Source organism: Lonchura striata, chromosome 1 (assembly GCF_046129695.1).
Source record: "Lonchura striata isolate bLonStr1 chromosome 1, bLonStr1.mat, whole genome shotgun sequence".
NCBI classification, from domain to species: Eukaryota; Metazoa; Chordata; class Aves; order Passeriformes; family Estrildidae; genus Lonchura; species Lonchura striata.
Window position 1 is genome coordinate 35784905 of NC_134603.1, and position 16594 is coordinate 35801498.

Genomic DNA, 16594 nt, shown 5'->3' on the forward strand with positions numbered 1-16594 from the left:
CTTGCTCCTATAAACTAAAAACATCCCCCAGCTTATGAGAAAACATGGGGCTGTGATTCAATCCACTTACTTCCTTTTTTGTTATTTTAAGATGAAAATTCTAAATAATATTAAGAACAAATAGCAGCAATCAATAATCCTAACTCCAGATATTTGCATTTTGTGCTGGGATGATTTGATGTTGTTGTCAGTCACCTCTGAATGATCCTATATGTGATGGAAGCTGAAATTGAGAGTGTAATTTGTTTCCAAACTCTTATTTAAATATCTCAATCTTGCTACTTAAATGTGAACAAAGTATTTGTGGCTTAAAAGAAGGCCATGATATTCTTAAAAGACAACCTTTTCAAGCCAAACCTTCCCTTTCTCTCACTGAACAGTGAACAGCCCAGCTTTAATAGTGGGTAGTCAAAATGGAAATTTACCAAACTGATTAGTCACAACAGGTTATTGAGTGCACTGTTAGAGGAGATACTGCAGCAGAGGAAAAATTATGATCCCTTTTAATAATTCCTTAAAACCATTCCCAAAATTTTGTTTTCAGTCAGCTGGGTATTTCATGATGTGCAACAGAAGTAAAGTGATATTTTTAAGTACTCAGCAAGACCATTGGTCTTATAAGTAATGGGCATCTCCATAAATTATCTGGAGACATAATCTTAACCTGTACATGCACAGTGCAAAGGCTGTAGTTTGTATTTGCAGATCTATTTTAGCAGAAGTGTGAGGAACTACCTTGCCCCGTGAACTAAACCTCCATGAAGGTCAAAGTAGACATGGACGCTCTATTCACTCCCTGTAGTTTATCTGAGACAAAAGTCTGTGATCCCTTGATGAGCAAATGGCAGAAGAATGGTAGTTTGCAACCACAGGTGTGGGGTGCATGTGAGGGAGCGCAGAAGCTACAACTAAAGTTAATGCCATTGATACAATAGCTTGTAAAGTCTTAGCTTATAATGTCTTGGCTTTTGCTGGTAATTTAGAACAGAAATTTTTTAAAGAAAAAGAGAAAAGATGTATGTTTGTTGGATGTATGTGAACACTGGTTGACACAGTCAGCAGCTGAAGACTAAATCTTCAGGGTGTAAATTCTTTTAGCTCAGTTGATGCCAGGAGAGCTGTGTCAGATTGCAGTACTTTAAGCTCTGTCCTCAGGACACCCAGTACCATCAGCAGGAACTGCAAACGTGGAATCAATTGAGTTCCTTGGAAAGGATTCAGTGCTTTCCTGCCAGGAGCTTAACATCAGTAGTGGTCTTGAAGATGTACTGCTGCCAGAAGAGACACATAACCTCTGTCTACTGCGTTTAATCAAAACTGAGGGGAAAATTGTTTTGTGTTATCTTTGAGTCTGAAAACTGCTAACATCCCAAAATATTGAAGATCATCTGACTCTGTGGGATTTCCCTGTTGCTGTCTTCTCCCTGGCCTTTTTAGGTTAGGAGAGATTGCAGCAATTCATGCTGATGTATGGGAGATTGTTCCAGAGTCTTACTTGTGACAACCCAAACACAAAGACCTACCTACAATGGTAAGTATTTCATCCCATCCACAGTATTGCCTTAAAAGAGCCTACTGAGTAGGTATCTCTGATTTAGCAACAGGATGGAGCTGAAATCATGCCCTGACATGCAAGCATTTTGGATTATTTAATAACTTAATTTTTTCTTGAGGATTGATAGCTTAGTCTGTCATTTATTTGTTTGATATTTTATGATCTGATGATTTCTCCTCACATATTTTAGTCAGGCATATTATGTATCACTTGCTTTATGTTTTCTATTACTGGGAATTAATTTTTCACACAGTATCTTCATTTAATTATGTAATACAATCACATGTGTGTCTGCATGAATATGAAGAATCTGTTCTAATTTAGCCATTATATATTTTGCTATCTTGGGTTTTCCAGTAAAAATTCCCAAGTTTTTTGTTTTAGCATAACAATAGTCATATTCATTGCTTCCTACATTTTAACAAAAGCACTCAGATGCCAGTTCATAGATTGACATAATCAGCTTTGTCTCTTAATTAGAAAAGAGAATAAAGCTGTTTAGGGGTGTCAATAAAATGACAGATGCATCATTAACAGAAGGCTACATTGTATCAGAATGATGCAAGTAGTTGGAATTGAAATGTTAGAAATTTTTACTGGTAACCTTTTGTTTCTAATTTTCATTTTCTTGTAATTTTTTCATAATTGAAAAATGGCAAAGATACATAATACAGCATATATATGGAACAGTTATTGGTGGTAGAGAACTCAAGTTTATAACCAGAGTACAGCTATAGCTAGGAAAACTTAGTGTTTAGGATTTCTGCCTGCCCTCAATACAAAATTCAGCATGGTCAGTGCATCCTTTGGCCATGCCTTTGATGCACTCCTTATCACCCCTATGATCTCACCAGTTGTTTATGAGCAGTGGAATAGCATGTAGATTATGAAATTCGGGACTTATGCTATGTCTGACTTCTTGGTGCAGCACAGCGTATCAAATCTTTCCACAATCAGTCTGAGTATTCAGTTTAGTATTGACTTCAGTGAGTCCATTTGCAACAGCAGTTTATGATGCTGTTGATACCCACTTATCCTTTGGAATAAAGGATGTTTTTACATTGTACTTTTAACACAAAATAGCTTTCAGTTGGAACAAACAAAAATTGCAGGATCTGACAAAATTGCAAATATTTAAACACTGGGACAATGGGAATGCATGCTTTGGGATTCAGGCATACAGATAAGAATAACATTGTGTGCTGCATCTATTATCAGTCAGAGGTGGCTCATCCCAGCAGGGTCTGATGCCCAATGCATCCAGAAGACCCAGCATCTCATATTAGCTTTACTGAAAACCTGAGCTGGATGATTTCCAGATTTCTTGCAGATCCACCTGTCTTCTGGCAAACAATATTGAGGTCCTTCCTAGGAAGAAATCCGTGCTGTTTTTTCTATTCAACACCAGTCATATGACACAGTGTGGGGTGCTGATGGTCTGGCTCCTAGGTCACATAGCAAGACACATGAGAGTCCATCCTTGAATGGACTATCAAACTCAAAACACCCACACCTACAGACTTCTGTGCTAGATGAGTGCTGTGCAGCCAGTCTTGAAACCAGTCTGTAGTCCTGAGTTTGTATCCATGGATTAACATGGATGAGGTGTTCTAAATCTTAGTCTCCTTCTTTGTCTGTATCTACATTCTTTTCATTAGAATCTGTAAAGCTCATTATCTCTTCAACAGGAATGTTTTGAATTTTTAAGATTTCATGAAGTTTTGACACTTCTGTGAATTTTGTGTCCTGTGTATAGACAGATGCCTCATCTGCTGTTTGGGAATCAGCATTTAATTATGTGGGGTTCCAAAACAATTGTAATGGTACTCAGTTGAAGTAGCTGGTTGAAAAATATTGAACACTGCATTAATAAAATTTCAAAGTTAAATGAGAGCAATGAGCAGGTTGATGAAAGTGGTGAGCAGGTTGAGGAGCATCAGGAAGTATGATAGACAGACAGACAGACTGACTCCTGGAATCTCAACCTGTCTTCCCTGAGACAGGCCCAACAGCCAACAGCCCATGAGATGTGGAGGATTCCCTCTCCTCTCTGAACATAGTGACTGTACTAAACACAGTGACTTACAGGACAGGGAGCAATGGGGACAAATTCCTGCCCAGTGCAGCAGGAGCATCACCCGTGTGACTGCCCCACCTCCCCAGGTGCCCTGCGTAACAGGGGTGAGGCTCTGTGAGAGTAGCTGGACAATAGTGAGGGCGAGGGCTCATCTAGCGTGGAGGTGTTGCCAGGGTTAAGTAAGACCACATCCTCAAAGCCTCTTCCAGAAAGCAAGAAGATGGGTCTTTGTCATAGGAAACTCTTCTGATGGGAACAGAAGGCCCAACATGCAAATTGGTCACACCTATTTGGGAAGTCTGCTGCCTCCTGGATCCAGCTTAAAGATGTGAGGAGAAACCTTACCACCCTGTTATGGCTTTCAGATTATCATCCCTTATTAATTTTCCAGGTGGCAGTCTGAAATTCCCCACAAGAAGTCTGAGGGCAGTCAAGAGACACTTCAGGGTCTGGGGAAAATTGGCTAAAGGATCAGTTGCACAAGTAGTGTTCTCTATTTGCAGGGAATGATGGGGGGAAATAGGAAGAGCAAGCAGACCAATACCTGGTTCCAACACTGGTGTTTACAATATTTTTCATCATGGGTTGGCTGAGTTTTGGGCTCTAGTATTTAGTTTGCAGGAAAGACATGGAGGCACTGGAGCATGCCCAGAGAAGGAGAAGGAAGAAGGTGAAGGTTCTGGAGCACAGGTCCTATGAGGAGTGGCTGAAGGAGCTGAGGTGGAGAAAAGGAGGCTTAAGAGTGACCTTCTACAACTCCCTGAAAGTGGGTCAGTCTATTTTCCTGAGTACCAGTAGGTAGGACAAGAGGAAATGGCCTTAAGTTGCACACAGGGAGGCACAGGTTGGATGTCAGGAAAGTTTCTTCATCAAAAGGATGATCAAGCATTGGAACAGGCTGCCCAGGAAAGTGATCAAGTCCCAGTCCCTCGAAATACTTGTGTAGAAGGGATACTTGGAGACATGATTTAGTGATGTACTGGTAAGTGCTAGGGCAATGGCTGGACGTGATGATCTTAAAGGTCGTTTCCAACCTAAATGACTCCATTATTCTATGAAATTACTCAGTAGGATAGTATCTGGTTTTGAAAAAAAAAAAAAAAGGATAATATATTTTCATATATAACCATCTTGGATTCTTCAGAAAGATGATCCTTTGTAACCTAAATATTATTTTGTGCAGGAAACAAATGAGGAAACAAATGCAATAAATATTCATTTGAAATTCTAGTGTCTCTGATTACACTCCCCAAGTTGACATTTGCTCACTTTAATTAAAAAAATTGGGAATTTTATTTATGCTTTCTACTCCTTTTTTCATATTAGAGGGATTTAAAACATGTTCAGACCCACAGTGTTGCAGTTACAGTTCCATCTTATGATCTTCAGTTAGTAATATCTTACTTTCTTTGGCTGCAGAATGAAAATTTCTTGATTTACCTAAAACTGGAAATAGTTAGTTTGCCTAAAACCAACAGGAATTACATTTGAGAGAACTCACACAAATACAAGGCCAGAAGCTTCATTTAGGTTTAACCCTTATGCCCTTGAACACAATAGAGTTTATATAAATATTTAAGAAGGGCAGCCACAGACCAATTAAAGGAATATATTTTCCAAGCATCAAACCATTGTTTTCAGGCAATGCACTGATGCTCCTAAATTAATACATATTAAATCTGTTATGGGCTTAGCAGAGTTTTAGGCTCAGGAGAGGGAAAAGCAGATGAGAGCACCCCAGGGGGAGGTCGGGCAGAGATTGCCTGTGAGACACACGACCCACGCTCGCAGAGCCTGTGTGGCTGAGGGTGGCTGCAAGCTGCTCTGCAGATCCGCCTGAGGAGGACAGGGCACCACCACCCCTGTTGTTAAGTCCTTTCAGCGTCCTAGGAAAAGCTGTGGGCAAGCTGAGAAGGCTGTGCCTGGCTTCATTTTGGTATTTGCTAAATAAAATTGAGGAGCAGCTGTTTTGTGGGAAATATATTTAAGGTTTTTTTTTTTTAAAAAATTTAAAAATAAAAATGTTTTAAGATACTTCAGAATTCCCCTCATAATGAGAGATCTAGTTTCAGTCTAGTCCTACCAAAGATTGCTTAGTAAAAGACTGCACTTTTCATATCCACTCACTTCAGACCCAAGAGTCTGTCAGATTGCAGTTTCATAGTGCGCAGTATGAATTATAGAAAGGTGCTGCTCATACATACATTTATGTGAAAAGTATCACTACACAGACCTAGGAAAATACAAGTAATTGGATTTGTGGCTCTCTAATTGTGGCAGCTTGTTAAGGCAGGGATAGGACTTATCCAATGTGAACGATGAGAAAGTCTGATTTGAAAAAGACCCATATGCTCTTGAGGGCAGGGGCAGAGTTGGAGCAGAGCTCAGGGTGAGAGAAGGAGGGAAGGGTACAAGTGAAATGGAAAAGAAATTTTGGAAGAAGAATAAAGAATGCAGAAGCACTAGGAAGGGGAAAAAGAGGAGAGACTTGTTGCAGCTAGTGAAAGGCCAAAGATACAGAGTGCAGATTGCAGCATGCTTTCTGCTGAAATAGAACAACCTTCAGTTTCTTCTGAGAGAAGTAAAATCAGTTCAGATGGAGAAACTGAGAAGTTAATCTAGGTTGGTGGCAGGAGATGAAGCAGGAGAGAATTAATGTTTGTGGCAAATCCCTTTACAAGACCATTTCTCTTAACATGTGCAATAGACTTGTAGCACTGGATGGAAAAGAGAGAAATTAAGAATCTGGAAAGAAAATATGAATAATTGAATAATCTTTGAAAGAGAAGAAGACCTACTAATGCTATGTTCATTTTACAGACTTTTAAGCTGTTGAAACGTTCACCTAAGTACGGTATTCAAATGCTATTTTCCTGTGATATGTGCCTTACTGACAAAATTAGTTACCTTCTCTCATTTTATCAACTTCGTGTTTATTTACAAATAAGTGAACTAAATAAGCTACCTGGGGTATTTTTGTGTTCATCCAACTGTTGAGACTATACATTCGAATTCTTCAATACATTTTTGAGCAGAATATGTCCTGACTGTTAATTCTGAAATACAATTTGTGAAATGTCTGACATCTGAAGCTTATGGGGGAGAGGAGGGAAATTGCTTGCAGGTCGCCACGTGCTTCTGTGCTTCCACTTGGGGAATGCATGGCCATAACTGTGGGAGTCATGAGATTGTTAATCAAAAATCTTAGCTGTATTGCATCTTTTTAAAAAAAGATAAAATTGACAATCTTTTCTTCTTCTAAAGCTATGCACATGGAGATTTTTAGACAGAGTAAATGGCCCCTATTTCTAGTTAATTACCTCAATAAATCAGGAGTGGGTTGCTGGTATTTGAAAGTTCTGTGCATGGTAGACAGGGTGAGGGATGGAGCAGTTTTCTGCAGTGGTCTGTTGCTGGTCAGTAATGGTATATAATGCACTCAGGTCAAAAGGGTGATACTGATACTCACAATGCCACCATGGCTATAACATCAGAAGCTTACTGCTAAAACCCAAATTATTACAATAAAACTGTTTATGCTGCAACATAGAAAGTGTTTCTGTTACTGCTACCGAAAAAAATGTAATTGCGGTACCACTCGGTTTTTCCTATGATGTGATCTTTGTTTGCATAAATGCATATGTGTGTGCATATAGAAAAATGTATGCTTATATACACATAATCTATACTGATATGCATAATATGATTGATATACACACACACATGCATCCTGAGTGAATAGAATTTGCTTCTCGAAAATGGCTAATATTTCCTGAAAGGGGAGATGGAGAGAGAGGTGATTTTACTGGTACTAGTTGATCTCACAACTGAGGATCAGTTTTGCAGTGAACAATGCAGACATGCACTGTAGAAAGGCTGTTCCTGTCTCTGCCTAAGACAGGAGACAGCAGATGGGTGTGGGAAGGCAGTAGAGCACCGTGGGGAAACTGGACAAGACTGACCAAGAGGCTCCTTCTCTGTGCCAGTGCAGTGTGTGTGTGGTTCACAGTGGTGACAGTGGTGGACAGGATTCAATAAGGTGTTTTGACTGAGGGTGAGCTGGAAGTGAAAGCTTCCAATACCTGGACAATGCCTGGACTAAGAACATATTGCAAGAGATGACAGCAGAGGCTCCCCAGATCTGAACAGGATCTTGGTTTGAAAAGAAAGTTAACAGTGGGTGGGAAAGGAGCTCAATGATCATGGCTGGTCCATGGAGGCATTCCAAGAGGGTGGAAGTATGCAGAGGAATCAGAGGTAGGAGAAAAATATTTTCATATGATTGGGTCAGAACAACTGACATCAAAAAATAAATATGAGAAAAGACAAGACAGAATTAGAGAAAATCTAGTGGAGCTACCTTGATGAGCAGTTCTAATCTATCTGTACCATTGTTAAAGACCAATACTTTCAAAAAGCTCCTTTTCTCTATGGTATTATTTAGCATGCAGTTTTATAGAAAACAATACTTGATTTTTGCAGTAATTATTTTTTTATGTCTGAAATTATATACTGCATTCTCAAAGAAAACTCTCTTGCTGCATACAGAAGCAGCAATATTTTTCCATTTAGCATTCTCCTCTCTTTCCTTGTTACCAGGATTTTTAAAATGTGATAATGTCCCACCACTGTTTCTGAGATTTCCTGAATTTATTTGTTTACTCTTTATTACGTAAGGAATGATTTCTGCCTGTTTGAATATATTTCTGTGGGGAGTGCTGACATTCTTATCCACACTTCACTTGTCATTTCCAGGCCAGACGGTTAATATGATTTTCCTACTATGAGCTACTTACTGCATACAGTTTTAACATGTGTTGCAGCAAAGCCGTACATTGAAATGCAGAAATGAATTGAGGAAGAGAGGGATGTCGGTCAAAAACCATTGGGTTCTCTTCAGTAAAGTCAGCATAAATATGTTCCTAATGGGGTAAAAGGAAATACAGGTGGATCTTGTGATCCAATCCTTCTCACGTGAATATGAGGAAAAGAGGTGTTTGTGTTTGTGGATAATACCTAAAGAGAAGTGTCTTTGAGCCTGCAAAGGAGGGATTAGCATTCCAAATGGTGAACTGGAAAACACAGAGGACTAATCAACAGCATCTGGATGGGGGCACAATCTTTTCTCTGGGAAAAGGCTGAGGACTGTAATGGTTCCCAAGCTGGATTTTTATCTACACAGTGGTGATTTTGCACAGAAATCTGGGGTTGTGCTGGGAAATAAAGGGTGGTACCCTTGAAATGGAATAATAGGTAGTTGCACTGCTGTGCTCAGTGCAGGACACTGTCACAGAGAAAGGTGTGGGCTAATGTTAGAAAATCAAGAAAGAATTGACACAAGTATGTAGAGGTCTAGAAAATAGTTACGAGGAAATACTGGAAGAAAGTGAGGTTGTTTAACCTAAAGACTAAATGAGAACATAATAATAACATAATAAGTATCTCTAAATACATTAAGTGTTCCTGCAGAAATGAAGGGAATAATTTATTCTCTTATCCTTTGCAGACAGAGTGAGAAGTAGTGGGCTTGAGGTAGAACATGAAGATAAAGGTTAGATATGGGGAAAAGCAGATTGCTTGGAGAGACTGGAGAGACTCTGTTACTGAGTATCTTCAAGAAGGACTAGAAAAATATAAGATACCAGTGCACAGCACCCTACCTGGGGTACTAGGTATTGAATAAGTAATCTCTTGTCATCTCTGCCTAGTCTATTTTTCTTTGATTAAAGCTGAATTAAGAAAGGAAAAGACCTGGGCTAGACAAATAACCTCGATAATAATAGAATAGTAGAATAACTATAAGAATATATATTTTTTTTATATATTATATATATATTCTTTTATATTATAATCTTATATAATATTATATTCTATTATAATCTTAAATAGTTACATATTCTATATATTATTTTATACTCTAAGGATAATAAGAGAATAGTAATAGAATAACCTTAGGCTTGGTCAGGAAAAATGTTGAATAGTTGTGGCTGCTCTCACAGCCTTCTCCCAGAGCAGAAGCAAAGTGGGATTGCAAAATGAAGGCTATGAGCACTAAATTGTATTAATTTTTAATACTGAGGAATTATTGTCACATTGGCCAGGTCATGTCTTCACCATGACTCCTATCCTGGCTGTTATGAAACTTTACATTACATTTGGTATTGTAAAATTTCTAAGAATTTTCAGCCTCTGATAAAGCCTGAGCCACAAACTCTTTTTTTATAGGTTTCCATTTTAAAACTGTTCAGATTACTTTCCCACAATGGTATTTACTTGCCTTTTGGCTTTTTAGGCAATGTCCCAACTGGTAACTAGAAATAGAGGTAGAATTTATAGATGTGTCCTTCAACACAGTGTGCAGTGTGAAGAATTGCTATGTACAATGTCAATGTACAATTCTTTATATAATTTAGCCTTAACTGAAAAGGAATACAATTTCTTAGAGAGTGATATTTCAGAGTTACTGAATGAGTTATTGAGTCTTGGTATTTTTTGGATATTTGGGGATTACCTAAATTAAATTACTAGAAGAGAGAGAAAAGAAGATGCTCCTCTGGTGGACAGATTAGAGTTGGAGATCTTAACAATAACACCTTGAATGGTTTTAAAGGAGAAAAAAATGCATTTTTATTAAAATCCCAGAAATTTTTGACATTAAAAACTTTCAACAAAAAAATTGCATTTTTCTGGGAAAAAAAAAATGACTATAAAAATTCACTGGTTGGTTGATTTGCTTTTGTCAGCATTTCTCACAGTTTATCTCATATTACCACTGAGTCTGTTTTGCTGTACTACTCTTTTTGGAAGCACAGATAAAAGTCTTCTCTCCTTGGAGTACTCAAAAGTGTATTTGCTACTTTTTTCTGAGTCTTTGTCCTTTTCTTTTACGAGAGATTTTTATCCTAAAGAAATAGAGATGGTGATCAGTGCTGCAGTATGAAACCTCTTTACCTAGGCATGAGTATCGGCAGTAGCAGTGTGAGGTTTTTTCTGTCCAGGACTCTCACTTTTTCGTGGAGTCCATCCATGTCTCTCTCGTGATAATGCATCCATTTACCCCCCACAAACCTGAAAGCAGTGACCAGATAGGAGAATGTCTTTACCTCCGCAGGAAGTACGTAAGCTGAAAATTCAGGGTGAAAGATTTTGTATTGCTAAAACTCTCATCTGGCTTGTTCTGCAGGGAATGCTTTTTCATACTGCATGTGTTCAGCCTGGAAGATTCAGAGTTCCAGGAGATCACTGAGTCAGATAATTTGGGTGAAGATTTTATAAATGTCAAAAATTGCATTGTGGCCAAATATTTGAAATAAAAAATTATTTTCTGTCCTCATAGATATAGAACACCTATAGGTAGGTCCAGGGGAAAATTATAACTGCTAAATTACAGAAAAAAAATAGAAAGACTCACTGGCTTCCTCCTGTCCAAAGTTTCCTGTGTTGTCTCTCTCATAATACAAGAAGACATCCCAGACACCACATTTCTGGGGATTACCTTTCTTGGGGTTGAAGCCTTTGGCCTCATTCTTTTCCTCACAGTTAGACTGTCCATAAGCCCCTGGAAAGACACTGTCTGTCATGTCTTGTTGCTTAAATATTGTGATCGAGCCTGTGAATAATCTCTAACTGCTTTGACATGTTCATAATAGCTTTTGTTCTACTCTGTACCAATCCATTTCCATTAAAGTCCACCGACATGGTGTGTTCCAGCTTGGACATGGTATTATGATGGTTTGTCCAAAGATACTATGGAAAAATCAGACCACTGCCTTTAGCTTTTGTGAATGGTAACGATGGTTTGGAAAGTGGAAATGACCCCTCTGTGGCAAAAGGTATTGTTAGACCTTTTTCTCCTTGGCTTGTGGGTTTTTTTTCCACCTTTGGTGGAAGTTGTTGTGAAAAGCGGTCAGCTGAACCGGCGTTACCCTGCAGAGTGACGTGTTCGTATCGGGCTTCTTCAGCTGTGCTGTGTGCAGTGAAGGCTGCGTTAACACCAGATGCCAATCATACACCACCAGTGGATTTGCAAGATTATAGGACAGGAAAAAAAGATGAAGGTTAAGCGTGGGGCACAATAGAGATTACTTATGGTAATGAATTGTATAATTTTTCTAGACAGATCTGGATTAATGTTTATCCCAGGCAAAAGATTACTGTATGTCTGATTCTAGTTGTAAACAGACATTATTAAACAGAAGGTTTATGTTCATGAAATGCGACTATGGGTGTTAAAGCACTTATGATTTATTATGTGCAAAAAGAAAAATTAACCTGTTCATCTGCTATAGTACAAGATGCGCTGTGGGTTTTTGCATAATTTGAAAGGCATCTGCTCCTTTGGAATACAAATAACCAGTGAGATGAGAAAGATTCTCCTCTCATTTACACGGGTTCAATGCCTCACACTGCAGTGATGTTGAAATGGTGTAACCAAGAAAAGAATAGTCTTGTGTGCTTTTATAAAGCAATAATATTTCAGTGAGAGATCATGTTGGCAAAGTCTGTTTGCTTGTGAATCTTTAAGGTATTTTCTTTATAACAACAAAAAAAAAAAAAAAAAAAAAAAAAAAAAAAAAAAAGTCGTGTTCAGAGACCTTTACAAATTACCTTACTGGGGTTTCAAAAAAAACTCCTTTTCACTACATGAAAGAATAATGTTTAGAGACATTGAATTTATATTTTTTTATTGAACATTTTCCAAAATACTTAGGTTGAAGGTCATTTTTCTCCTGCTTTATTGCATCACTTCTGCATAGCATAAGTGAGACATAGATACAGCATCCACATTTTTTAGTATTGTCTCACTAAATAAGCTAAATAATCACACCTGAGTCAGCGCCTTCTGTGTTTTAGGTCAGATGAAAAATATTTCCTTAAGGAAACTGTAAAAAAACTCCAAAACTTTGGTTTTTTGGTGAAGTGGATGTTGTAACTCTATTACTTGCTAACAAGAAATTATCTTTTCTCTGTGAAAGCAACAAAAATTACAGTTATCAAAATCTGTTCGTTCTATTTATAGGCTGTATTTGTAGCCAGCTGATTTTTGCATAACGCCATTTGAAATTATCCATTTAACAATGATGGATGATACAACTGTGTTGCTCTCCCTCCACTTTGTAACTGATCTGTCTACTTATAGATTGCATTGGACATGTTGCTGATGCTTTATTTGTAAAATTCACTCACATATGTGAGAAATTTGTTCGTTAAGTCTTACTGACTTCACAGAGGCTCCTCAGACAAGTAAAGACATTCCTCTATAAAAGCAGAACCAGCCCAATATGTGGAGTGAAAAGACCTGGGAATATTGTGAGGTTTGTTAGACTAATTAGAATTTAAGCAGTTAGACTAGAACTGAATAAAATGTAATCTGTAAGACATTCTGAATGCTTAAATCACAAAAGTTAAATTTCCATCAAAACACTTCATAGTGCTCTTTTATATTTCTTAGCTATATTTTGCATTTGGTACAACAAAATATTTGTCATTAGTAAAATATAGCTCGAGTGCTTGTAATATTTTCCATAATTATCAAATTTTACAACTTCTGTGAAGTGTGAGTCCAGAGTTAAAGTTCATAAGCAAATTAATTAAGCAGTAAAAGTTTCTGTGGGCTTTGTTAATCATTCCATTTAGCATCCAAAGTTGATGAAGACTTCTGGAGATACCCAGGATGCAGGTGAGAGTCCCTCAGGAAATGGAATTGGCTGCAGTGCTCTGCCTGAACGTTTGTGCAGAAAAGCGCTGGATTTGGGGACGCACTGAAATACGAGCGGCCGCTCTTTTCTTTGCTGTGTGTTAGCAGACATTGATAAGTCGTGGAGATGACCTCCATATCCCAAAGAGACAGAAAGCTAGAAATGAAGACACATTTCTGTTATCAGTCTGCTGTGGGTCGTAAGTTGAACTGGTGTTATATTTTCCTCTGAAAGCCACGTAGCCTTGACACAGTGTTTAACAGTGTTAAGCTTATTGCTGCTGAGCTAAACATGTCTGAAGCGAACGATGACCCTCACGTCTTTGCAATAGCAAAATGTCTCCCTGATGTGATCCCGAAGACTTGGAGCATTAAGTTAATTTTCCCCTGGATTTCTGAGCTGCCTTCTTTTTACCCGGCGGAGCGCTTGTGAAGAATACAGCTTCTGACCGAATGACAGAACATGGAGGGTGAAATTAGATGCATTCAATTAGAAGATGACAAAAAGCCTATCTAAATATTTGTCAGGATGTTACTTACAGGACGTAGTCTCCAGCCAGGGAAGTGAAAGGCGGACACTCTCAGGACTTAATAGTCCGGGGGGGAAAAAGTGGGTAAATCATCCAGATTCTTTACGGGCTTGGAAGGGATAATTGAGGGTATCAAGTTGACTGCTATGCTTCCAGGGGTAGTGATCCCTCTCCTGTAATCTCAGATTAGTTCTTTGCTTTTATTCACTTAATACAGAATTAAACATTACAAAGTTTTCTGGACCATTTGAGTAAATAATGTAATTATTTACTCAAAGTAATTATTTGACCACTAGAGGATGATTCATGCAGTGGTTTCTGAGAGGTATTGAAGAAAGAGGGGCTCCATCTTCTTAGTATAAAAAAAAAAAATGCTATAAAACAATCAAACAAAATGCCAAAGCCACAAAACTTAAGGAAATGAAAAAGGTGCCGCAAACTGCTGGCTGTGAAACTGTCGGACAAGAAGATGTACAGAAGATGTACTGGTTTTTCAGAGAACAAAAGGATGTTCTTGGAAACTGAAATTTGAAGTTAGTAGTCAGTTAAACAGAAAGAGATCAAAATATGCAGCTTGGTTTAGCCACATCTGTTTATCTGTAAATTAAATTTATAATAACTTTTTTTAAGTAAATGAGCAAATCTCTGGCTTATATTTTCCTGTTCAAAAAGTTTAAATTATGAAAGTAAAATTAAAAGTAAATACACTATACCATGGTTATTTTAATTTTTTTTTTCATCTGTGTTACAGCAGTTCAAGGGGGAATGTGACTATGATAGGGTTAATCCAGCTACATAAAAATCCATGCTGTGTATGATAGTAGTAAAGCTTGTGATCCCTTGATCTTTGATTAGATCCAAGCTAGTAAATATCTTGTGTTTAATCAGAATGAGTTGTTCTGCATGTAGTATAAGTCACCTTCACAGATGGGATGTAGCAGCAGAGTTGTTTGTGAATATTTGTTTTAATCCCTTCCAGAACAAGCACGCTTTATGTTTCTTTGTTGTAAATCAGATTCGAGCAACTAAAGATCAGCATGAAGGAAAGATATTTACTTGCAGTCTGGAGTGGGACAATGTGGGAACCTTTTTTGCTTTTGAAGAAAAACGTAACTTAGTAGATTCCTAAAAGGTATTTTATACTATTCTGTAAAGATAACTAACACACCATGGCAGCTTTTTTTTTAACTGGAATGCAAACATCAGAACCTGTACTTTCTTCTTTAACTGTCCAGATACATTTCTATCTTAGACTATAAATAGAAAGAGACTAAGTTTTATTACAGTTAATATTCAGTCTGTATTATTATCCTATATTTTAAAGATATTTAGTTAGAATGGGTGTTCTCTGTGCTGGTAAGCTGAAATTGCTAAAATGTTATCTTTAAGGATACTTGTTTTGTGTGGTGTGTTGGCGTCCTATTTACCTAAATCTGTCATAAATGCCTTCCAATAGATCTTCCTCTGACACACCAAATATTGAAAATGAGATGACTCTTTGCTGGGAGCTTTTCTACCGAATGTCATTTTTCTGTGTTCATAACTTGATGGCAATAACTGGACGACCTATAGTTAAATGTGTCTAAATTTCTCTCACTTATTTCTCCTAATCACCACATGGAGCCTTCAGTGCTCAGAGGTGTGATTAGATTTAACCTGCCATCATATCTGAAGAACTTTCTGTACAACATATTATACATTGCAGGAATTATAGATGTAAATGGTGGGTCTAAGTGTAATATATAAATAGATATAAAGATGAGTTGCTCTCATGCCAAAGTTAACTCCTGTTTATTTTTTTTCTTCTGTTTTTAACAGAAAGACTGGAGAGCCTCCACTAATAAATGGCTGGATTCCTTACCTCGGGAAAGCTCTGATTTTTAGAAAAGATGCTTACAAATTCTTACTGGATCAGCAAAAGAAATTTGGAGATATTTTCACTGTACATATTGCTGGTGAGAAATATTTTAGTATTCATCTTGATTTTTTCCATCAGTGAAATGGAAATAATAATCCAAATATTTAGTTTAGAATCTTCCTTAATCCAAAACATTTTCCTGTAGCATAGACCCATAAAAATCCCTGAAATTGACATATATTTTAAGCATAATAGTTATCTATAAAATATCACTATCAATGTGTGGATATATTTACATCTCTAAGTATATATGTATTTTGACAGATTTTGTAGGTATGTACTGTACTGTATGAACATAGATTTTGCCAGCATATTAAATTGTGTATTGGTGGGTTTTTTCCTAAAGAAGGGAGAACATCATCTTGACACTGCACAGAAAAATATCAGATTAAATTTAGAAAACACTTAAGAAAAAAAGTGCAGAATTTGTTCTCACACATTTTACAACTGGTTGACAGGAACACAAGGGAATGAATGACACATTGACTCAGTGATACAATCAGGACTGGAACACAGAAACTTCCCGTTGCCAGCCTCTTACTCTGATCATGCTTGCTGAAAATTACAATATAATAAAGTATGATATAACCTTGCTGTTTCCTGTATTTATAACTGTATTACTAAGCCAGATTGAATACAAACATTTGAGTGATTTCACACAGGCACTTAGCTGTGGAAGAAAAACATAGAAAAACACTAAAATCCTGAATGGAAGTTAAATATATAAATTTACATCTATCTATAGACAGCTACTTTTTACTAAAGTCAGTTTAAAATCCAGTATTTTCTTGTGTTCAGAAAGGCAAGCTCTTATATA

General features: G+C 37.4%; 1 protein-coding gene across 2 annotated transcripts in view; it reads left to right on the plus strand.

Moving 5' to 3' along the window:
* Positions 1 to 16594, plus strand: part of CYP7B1 (cytochrome P450 family 7 subfamily B member 1) — a 124888-nt gene that overhangs the window by 86815 nt on the left and 21479 nt on the right. For both annotated transcript variants that reach the window (XM_021555624.3, XM_021555623.2), the window contains exon 2: positions 15678 to 15814. Coding sequence is in view for 1 of the 2 variants with exons in the window: in XM_021555623.2 (XP_021411298.1) it covers positions 15678 to 15814 (137 nt within the window). In the remaining variant the exon portion in view is untranslated. The remainder of the gene's footprint in view (positions 1 to 15677; positions 15815 to 16594) is intronic.